This window comes from Monopterus albus, unplaced genomic scaffold (assembly GCF_001952655.1).
Source record: "Monopterus albus unplaced genomic scaffold, M_albus_1.0 scaffold28.1, whole genome shotgun sequence".
In the NCBI taxonomy this organism is placed as follows: Eukaryota; Metazoa; Chordata; class Actinopteri; order Synbranchiformes; family Synbranchidae; genus Monopterus; species Monopterus albus.
Window position 1 is genome coordinate 3,387,217 of NW_018127908.1, and position 9,884 is coordinate 3,397,100.

Below are 9,884 nucleotides of genomic sequence, written 5' to 3' on the forward strand. Positions count from 1 at the left end.
TGAAAAATGATGGTCTCTGCTCCATCCCAAGTCTTTAGAGAAGTGCAAAGAGCCCCTTATTGTCCCTGATATATCTATGTTCTTGCATCCTAGAACTCTGCAAACTCCTTCATGCATTTTTCTGTTAAAGAAACACGGACTTCCTCCTCCTCGTAGTCATCAAAATTACTAGTGTCCCCTGGGCCTCTGCACTTTGGTATGAATGGGGCTTCCACCTACAACAATGAGAGCAATAGATATTTTAACACTGCCAGTCAGAAAAAAAACCAAAACAAAAAAACACCCATGACAGAGAAAAGAAAGCTGTTCTCAGAGGAAGAAGAGTCTGTTTTACAGATAAACTCTGATATCAGCATTTTCACCCTACCTTTGAGTGTTGCCGCTACAGTATACTGTAAACTCTTGTGCATTTAGACATAGCCAGATGACACATAGCCAGACTAGCTCATCTCAAATATGGCCCAGCATAAAAACATCCATGAGGCCATGGATTTTGTTTTGCGTATGCTTGTAAATGGTGACTTGAAGGAGCACTTTTGCTGGCTGTAATTTTTCACATCTTTTTACTGCTGTTTTTTTTTGGGTTTTTTTTTACCTGCCGTGCTATTGCCTTTTGTTAGTCTTTAAAATATTGGCAGTTTATCATGTTTTAATGTGATGCAGTTTAAATATCCTTGTTGTTTTAGTTAGCAGCAGGCTGAAGATGGCCTGATCAGGGTCTCACAAAGCTTTGTGGTATAGTACCTTAGGTTAGGCAGAATTAACAGATCGATGATGTTCAAGCCTGAGCTAAAGATCTACTCTGATTAATAGAAACACTCCATTATTATTGTCCTCCCTGCAAAATGGTATGTAGCACTGATACCTCATAGCCAGCGGTGGAGTTGGGTGATTTCCAAGTGGGGAAAAACACCACACTGACCGACTAGCCAGCTGTAAAATCACAACCAAGCAAAAAATACTGTGCTCCCTGAACTTGGAAACAATAATCATCACACGACCATTAAATAAAATAGGTGAACAGGCCTCATAACTTTCTGGAAACAAAATAGCATAATATAACACTGTTGTGGCATCATAGCTGTGAATATTACAACAAGAAAAAAAAAAAAAAATCAATATCTAATTAACTTGGCTTTTACAGGGCTCCTGTAACACTGTTTGTCACTGTGAAATGTGTTCGGTGCCTTGCCTTTCTCTCGTAGATTGCAATCCAGTCTGTTGTTGCAAACCATTTGTGGCCCTTGATGTCGTTGACTCCGTTCTTCAGGTTGCCGTACCGTTTGGTCAGATCCACCTGCAGCAGGTTTCTCAACAGATCCTTCAAGTCGGAGCTGAAGTGGGAGGGGAATCGTACCTAAAGAGAGAAAAAAAAAAAAAAAAAAAAATTTTACAGTTGACATATACACCTAAACGTGCTTTAACTTATTTTCACACTACAGGCAGAACAAACATTTCAGATTTTTTTTCCCTTGATGTAGGAGTTTCCAAAGACGTTCTTACCTTTCCAGACACAATCTTCTCATAGATCTGAATAGGTTGATCTGCAAAGAATGGAGGGTAGCCAGCTGCCATTTCATAGATGAGAACTCCGAGGGCCCACCAGTCCACAGCTTTGTTATAGCCCTAAAACAGTCAGGACAGATACAGGTGGAAGTGGTATTAGACCTTTATTCTGATGATTAACTTCCTCAACGAGACATCTTTTGGATTTCAGAGGGAATCTCTAAATGCTTTCTACATCATCAACTGAACCAAATAACATTATGTGAGGGAGCTTTTTGTTGCTTTGGCAAGTACTTTGCACAAAAATGCTTCTCAATTTTTCTACAGTATAAAGTTTGAAAAGAAACGTGCAGGTAATGTGCTGCTAAGTTAAAAAAGCAACTCTCTGATACCCTGTGATATAGCACAAATTCCACTTAAGTTCCTTGCTTTTAAAGTTACTCTTTTGTTATACATACTTCTATGCAACATATTTTCTTGTTTATGTTCATTTGTACAGTTTCTAATTTCAACTGTAGCTTTTACTCACCAGGAGAGAGAACTACTCCCACAGTGCAGTGAGAGTTTTGTTAATAAAACTGAAAAAATATGCAATTAGTGCTGCTTTCACAAAAATGAAACATGGCTATGGTCTGCAGAGGCAACTGGCAGTTCAAAAATTGGCATCTCTTGCTATTGTACGTTGTATTTCTTCTTATATGACTGTTCTGCAGTGAAAGTGGTCAGTCTAGAAAGAAATCTTTACAAGAAGTTTGTTTGCTTGCTTTAAAACATCTATGTGGCTGTGTTGAAAAACCTGACTAATGACCATTACTAATCTTAAGACAATTACATGACTAAACAACAATATGCTCCCAGAAATACAAAATGCAATGCAAAATAAAAACTGTGTTGCATTTTGTATTAAAAATGTTAGGCTGTAATTTCAGGGTCAGTGCAGAAAAATTTTATTTGTGCATTAAAAAAAAAAAAAAAACAGAGCAAATCCATACTTTGCTGAGAATGATTTCTGGCGCCAAGTACTCCGGTGTCCCACACAACGTCCAGGTCCTGCCTTTTACCCTCTTGGCAAATCCGAAGTCTGTCACCTAGAAGTCAGGGACACACATACCATACATGGGCAAAGTGTGGACATTTAAGACACATTACATTCTGATTTGTTGCGTTCTATCTCACCTGAATGTAACCGTGGTGGTCTATGAGAAGATTCTCAGGTTTCAGATCTCTGTATATGAGATCTAGCGAATGGAGATACTCAAACGTCAGCACTATTTGAGCAGCATAAAATCGTGCATGTGGCTCACTGGAAAAGGAAGAGAAAGGAAATGTGTCAAGAAAACAAAAAAAAAAAGACATTTGCAAGCAATCTCAAAAAGTGATCCAATCAGCAGAAAATAAAAGATTAAATCAAGGGAGAGCTGCACAATAAGACGCTTTATGTTTTATGTGCAATAACGCGTAATTCACCTGAACCTTCCGATTCGTCTTAGATGCGAGAACATCTCTCCTCCTGGAACATACTCCATCACCATGTACAAATTGGAATTGTCCTAAGACATAAAGTTACACTTACACCGTGCTCAAAATGGATTCAAGAAACTGTAGTTATTAAATGAGCACACTTTACCTTAAACGCGTACTCGAGTTTGACAAGAAAGGGGAAGCTCACAGCCTGTAATATTCTCTTCTCATTTAAAGTGTGTTCTATTTGCTTGAGTTTCACCACCTGAAACATAAAAAAAGATGAGATGACTTCGTCAGGAAAATCTTGCTTACAGTAGCAACAGAGATGTTGTAGCTTATGTTGATAGGAAACTTTATTTTTACTTGTGTCCCTAAGTAACCTCTGCAATGCAACAAGACTGGGTTGTGTTGACTGTAGTGACACCAACCTTTAACATCCCTGCACATTTACAGTTCAAGTCCCATGGGGCCTCATACATGTTCCCACTGACCTTTTGCTTGTCCAGTATTTTCATGGCAAAGTATTGCTCTGTTCCTTTGTGTTTCGCCAGCATGACCCTTCCAAATGAGCCAGTACCCAGGGTCTTTAATCTGTCAAAGTCATCTAGGCATGTTGTGCTCTGAAGAAGTAATAGCATCACGTTAGCCTACTCTGTGGCCGGCGCTACTACAAACATTACAATAAAATTTTCGTCACTCTGACCTGTGGTGGGCATTCCCATTTCCGTAGGAAATCTTCTTTGGCTTTGGCTAGAAACTCTTTCACTAAAAAAAAAATTTTTTTTTAAATTAAAAAAAAAAGGTTAGCACACACTTCAGCAACACAACTTACTGGGGTTTAGACAGAAATACCAAATACTATCGTACCAGAAGGGGAAGGGAAAAAACGTGGGAAATGAAAATTAAACTGTAATTTCATGGAAAAGAATACAGGCAGTCGGCTTTCATCTGGATAGAAATTAAACATGATTTTCAAACCATCTCATACTTTGTTATAAAGAGAAAACACAAAAACTGCATTTACAACAGGCAGATTAGTGATGCATGCCAAGAAACTCAGTATATTTTCAATTATTTCATAGCCTTATTCAAAAGGGAAGGAGACCACAACCCTGAAAAATCATAGGGTAGGTTTCTCTGAGCATCTTGTGCATCACTTAATACAGTTTGGGGGAAAGGTATTAAACACAGCACAGGAATGGTAAGCAAAGACAAACCGATGTATGGGAAACAGAACAGACAGCAGATATCCAGACTGAGAGAATGTGGATAACAAAAACACTGACTTATTATCAAGGCACATGATAAAAGCAAGCACATCTACCAAGTTTTCACAATGAGACCAATGCCTTTCTGCCATCTTTTGGAGGAATAAGCATACCAAAAGTCTCTATTGATCACCATGGTTTTGCAGGAACAGTCACCCACACGGATGGGATGGTACAGAAGAGAAGACAGAGAGAAATACAGAGTTCATGTACATAAAAACCAGTATATCACATCAACAAACATGAAGTATGTTGTGCCTCAAAGCAACAGGTATGAAAACAGAGCTGACATTCAGCTGAGGAATTTAAACAGAAACTGACTTTCTACTGTGGTATTTAAAGAACACGTAGATCATAATGTCATGCATATTACATCAGATTCAAAAGATAATAATCCATACTAGAGAAAAAAAAACATACGTGGAATCTACTGCATATACTACAATGCCTAAACAAGGAATGAAAAACAAAAGATAAAATTACACAACATTTTCAAATCTATTAGAACAAGTTTCCATCAGTTCAGAGGAATAAGATAAAAATGAGTTTTAAGAAGAGATTTAAATGAAGATAATGGATTTACTTTCACAAAACAAAGCATGAAATACGACAATTTGTACACAAATGTTTCTCCAAGCTTTTGCACCTTAATGGAAAACTAAATCCACCACAGCTGGGCAATGTCAAAAGACATCCAGACAAGCATAACACTGTCCGCTAATTCTAGTCTGTCCTGTTACACTACAGCGTGAAACACAATACACGGGCACAGTGTGATAAAATTGGTGTCACAATGTCCACCGTTTAATCTCCCTGTGTTTATGCTGTTTCAACTAATAGCAGCTATAAAGTGTAAACACTAGTAATCTGGTGTAAAACAGACCTGTAGGTAACCAGGTTGTCTTGTCAGAGTCGCTACACTCCAGACCAATCAGCAGTTCAGGGCAGTTAAAAGGTTTAACAGTCAGCCACAGCCCAGAATGTACGGATGGTATTTACACTGAACGCACATGCTTGGCAGTAATGGAACTGTTGCTGATCTGATCATCTTTGCCTGCCAGAGTGTTTCTGGTTGGTGCCATTTACTGAGCTCTCTCTCTCTCTCTCTCTCTCTCTCTCTCTCAACAGGTCAATAAATCTCAAGAGGAACTGCATCATAATGTGATGTTACTTTAAACAAACTAAGAGCATAACTGTACACTGACAGCTCTCTGCAGGTTTACTGGGGTATAAGAAAAAGTAGTCGACTTAAGTTGCAACAAACTGCAAAAATACAATTAACACCTACAGGTTTAATATTTACAACCTGGCACGGGTAAACATTCATGATTTATTGCATGGGATGCTCAGTAATGACCAGCTGCACACGTCAAAAGTGAGTGCAAAAGTACCACCAGCCTCGGCCGAGTTGCGTCAAACCTTTCCAAGTTTGTAATACCCTTGTCCTCTGATCAAGGTCTGATGACAAGCTGCTCTGGTCAATGACAAGCTGAGTGTGAAAAGTGAGCCTAGATAGACCTTTACCACAGCGAGATTAGACAAGGGGCTACAATTAGACTGTGTTTGTGTGAATGTGCATATGCAGACAACGCAGTAGTATGTTCTAGTTTTATGAATGGAAAGAGGCCATTTGTCATTTCTTCACCATATTTGGTTACAGTGCTGTACAGAGGGAAAGCTTTGTTTATGTGGCCAAGAATAAAATGTGGCACTGAAGCCTGAGGCAGAAACAATCCCACACTGCCTCCAAGTAGAATTTACTGGCTATTTATAACAACTACTCATGGATTTGTTGTGGTTTACTGCTGCAGATTTAAGTAATCAGTGCAAAGTTTCTGATGCTGCTGGCTGAGCTGAAGAGAAGCTGCAGCCAAACGTAAGACTGTTTCCTTGATTGTTATAAAGTGAGAATGCCACCACAAAGACATGAAGAGGTGATGTCAGCCTGGAAAGGTTTATTCAAATATTTCGACAGGAAGCGACTACACGCCACGGCTAAACGTACAGTATGTGTACAGGCCTGAACAGCTACCACCATCAAGAGGCAACCAAATGACAGGGGCCTTCTGAAGGCTAATCGCCCCCTCCTCATAGCTAAAGTTAGCAGGCTAGCGTGTCATCAAGCTGGAGCCTTCGTGTGCTTCAGTTACAAACAATTATTTAACGCCTCAAACTGTCAGTATGGGAAATATATCGATCACAGCTCTACAAAAGGCTTCGATTAGAACACAGTGCTCCACTTCCCAACCACCACCCCCTCCCCCCCGCAGCCACGAAACCACAACATCCACGGGGTCTTTTTGCTACTAGCTACCTCAGCTAGGCCTTTAACCAATTTTATGTGCAAAATGACACAAACAACTCCCTGCGTGGACGATTTTCCTCAAGTAAAGGGCGGGTGTTGCAGAGCTGGTGGATAGCTGTGCGGGGTTTGACGCACGGCACTCCCGTACGGACAGTAACATTAAGTATAAGAGGCTAGCTAGCTGCTTTGAGGGGGTTTGGTGAGTGTCAAACGGCAAAGTACAGCGTGAAAACATGGTTGAGGTGAAGTGACAGTCCGGACTCACCGCTCTCCAGCTCGTTGCCCTTCTTGGCGGTGGCAGCGTTCCCCATAGTGTGGAAGAACCGATGGTCGCTCCGACTGAGATGGAGGTGGCGGTGGCTAGCTAACCTTCCTACGGCGGATGTTCCCGAGCTATTTAAAGTTGGCAAAATCGTTAGATTTGACCGGTTCAAAGGCAAATAAAACCCAGTGTCCCTTCCAGCAGTCCCCTCACTCTCTGTCAGTCTCTCCCCCTCCTTCTCTCTCAAAGACTTGCACTATTGCGACTTCAGGACCGTGTGTTGACATGAAGCTAGCGGTCACTTCTGTTTCCAACGGAGCTGCTCCCCCACCCATCGCCCACACCCGGCTGCATTGACGGTGTACTATCGGGGTTCGGACTGGACACAGCTACCTGTGTGAACATACCCAAACGCACTTGCTTCCGCGTTTTTTTGGAGTTTTATGATTGAAATCACAAATATGGCACAAATGTATGTATCAGTTTGCGTGACATTACTAGAGGCTAAATATAACTTGTTTGATTTGTGTTACTAATCCAGCTGCTGTTGGGTACACACCTGCACTACCTGGAGTTTTATGGCGCAAAGACTAATAGACTACTCCAGCTTCCTCCCACAGTCCAAAGACATGCAGATTAGGTTGATTTACGACTCTAAATTGCCCCCCAGCAATGAACGTGAATGTGTGTGGTTGTCAGCTGGGACTGGCTCCAGCCAGTTGGTTACAGTGCCACAGTAATGGATAGATGGAAGGATGGATGGACTAATAGGCTGTTTACATGATCTAACTATTTGTTTAATCCCATGACAGTAACACCTTTTATTACCTGCACATATGTTTATCAGTGGTGAAAAATAACTACATTTACTCAAGTACTGTACTTAAGTACAATTGTGAGATACCTCTGTTTTACTTAAGTATATAAGTATATTTTCTGCTGCTTCATACTTTGCCTTCACTACATTTCAGAATTAAAGGTTGTAGCCTACTTTTTACTCCACTACGTTTATTTGATGACTTTAGTTACTAGTTACTTTTCAGAATCAAATTAGTAAAACTAAATACAATAGGGAAACTTAACTGATCCATGGTGGGAAAGGCACAAGCCCAACAGTAATTCCACTTATAAGCATATAATGTACTGTAGCTCCACTGTTACCAGCTGTAACATTAAATACAGCGTTCACAATAATGCATCACTAATTATAATCCAAAAAATATGACATACATGAATGTAAAATGTGCCATTCTGCATATTGAGCACGTTTACTTTTGGTACTTTAGGTATAGTTTGAATATTTCTGTACTTTTGTTTTAGTAAAGTTTTAAATGCAGGACTTTGATTCTGTGCATTACCCAGTTCCAAGTGGATGTATATGACAGGCATCAATGACTTGATAAACCAACACTTTTTAAAACATAAATAGAACTTAGTAAGAATAAATAAACAATAAATCCTAAGACAAAATGGGCTAGAAATATTGTTGGAAGAAGTGAAATTAATCTTATTTAAATATCCTCAAATCCCATGCTGTATAGGCTACAACAAGATTCGTGTAATAATGAAACAATGTCACAATACTCCACTTCAAATAAAAGTCAAACTTTCATTAATGTTAGATAAGCCTCTGGACTCTAGTGTAAAGTAGAATAAAAGTAAAATAGTAGAATGGGAAAATGTTCACTTTCAAAACTAAAGCAGTTCCCAAAGATTTACAGAGTGTGGTTAAAAGACGAGGCGATGTAGCACAGTAGTAAACCCGCTCTGTCCCAACATTTTGGAAATGTGTGCCCACCGGCAGATTCTCATGGTTACCACCATCAACCTTATGGCCACAACTCAGAGTAGCTGCTTCTACAATGGAGGATTTGAACCAAACCATGTCCCCAGCCTCCTCCGGGATGTGAGAGGAAAATATTTATTTATTTGTATTTCTTTTTCTTTTTTTAATTTAGTTGTGTTTAATTATTTGTATTTGTGTATGTACTGTATGTTTGTATATATCAACTGATCAAGATGTTCATTTTCCACTGTTTTTATCTGTATAAAGCACTGTATAATCTCTGGTTTATATAAGTGCTATAGAAGTAAACTTTTGTGAAATAGCTTCATATCCACCAGCTGCAGAGTTAAATGTTTTTTTCACTTCATCACATCAAAAATATTAATAAGTATCCAGTAAAACAGAATAATGTACAGCAACTCTCTGAAAGGCTGAATTGACAGAGCAAGTCCCATCGGCCCATTGTCAGCAGCGAATTTGGGAATGATTGGCTGAACAGGAGTAAGCCTACGCATTCTGTAGGCACAGGGTCATGTAGAGTACAGCTGAGCTAGAGGGGGCGGTTGGGATGCTCACTGCTCAGCCCTGTGTAGATATGATATGGGTCTAATTATCACCAACACAAGGCATGGGAGGTTCCTCCATCACTGACATACTGTCATATTTTGATAAGGCTTCTGATGATTAATGTTTCCTGTTTGATCACAGGTTTAATGCATAGACTCACCTCTGTTGTAGCTTTTTGCTGGTTAACTACACTATTTCTCAGGTTTATGCATCTATTTTCCATCTTTGGATTGCATTACAAGAGACTATTATAGAACCTTATTATATCTTCTAATTTAACCTTAGGTGTGAAGATTCCCCTTTACTATACTAATTGGTAATACAATTTATTCATATAGCACTTACAGTATCAGTAACAGAAGTGACAAAGTGCTTTACAAGGACAACATAAAAAATGTAACTAAAAGATATACATCATGTTACATATTTTAGACATAAACTTGTCCTGGTTTGAAGAAAATTATAAAAAGGTTTACAATTAAACAACATTTTCAGAAGCAGTACAGAAGAGAATGCTCTTTAAAAAGGTTTTATTCAAAAGAAACATTTTCAGAAGCGATTTAAAAAAAGATACTGATTTTGTGAAGGCAAAACTTGATTGTGGTATTTATTCCTTAAATACATTTTCTATAATAAATATCTAATTGTATTCGTATGCCCCTGCTCTTACTCACTCTGACATTGCTCACATTTACACTCTTAACATCTTCAGAATATTTACATGGT

The 9,884-nt window shown here is 39.1% G+C and overlaps 1 protein-coding gene across 1 annotated transcript; it reads right to left on the reverse strand.

Moving 5' to 3' along the window:
- On the reverse strand, positions 1-7,419 carry prkacbb (protein kinase, cAMP-dependent, catalytic, beta b). Its single transcript, XM_020595829.1, has 10 exons — positions 6,809-7,419; positions 3,674-3,735; positions 3,462-3,590; positions 3,134-3,232; positions 2,974-3,056; positions 2,683-2,809; positions 2,499-2,594; positions 1,504-1,626; positions 1,193-1,357; positions 1-215 (listed from the first exon to the last, which is right to left on the reverse strand). Exons 1-10 carry the CDS (start codon positions 6,852-6,854, stop codon positions 90-92), a joined length of 1,056 nt encoding a protein of 351 aa, XP_020451485.1. The 5' UTR covers positions 6,855-7,419; the 3' UTR covers positions 1-89.
- Between the last annotated feature and the right edge of the window lie 2,465 nt (positions 7,420-9,884).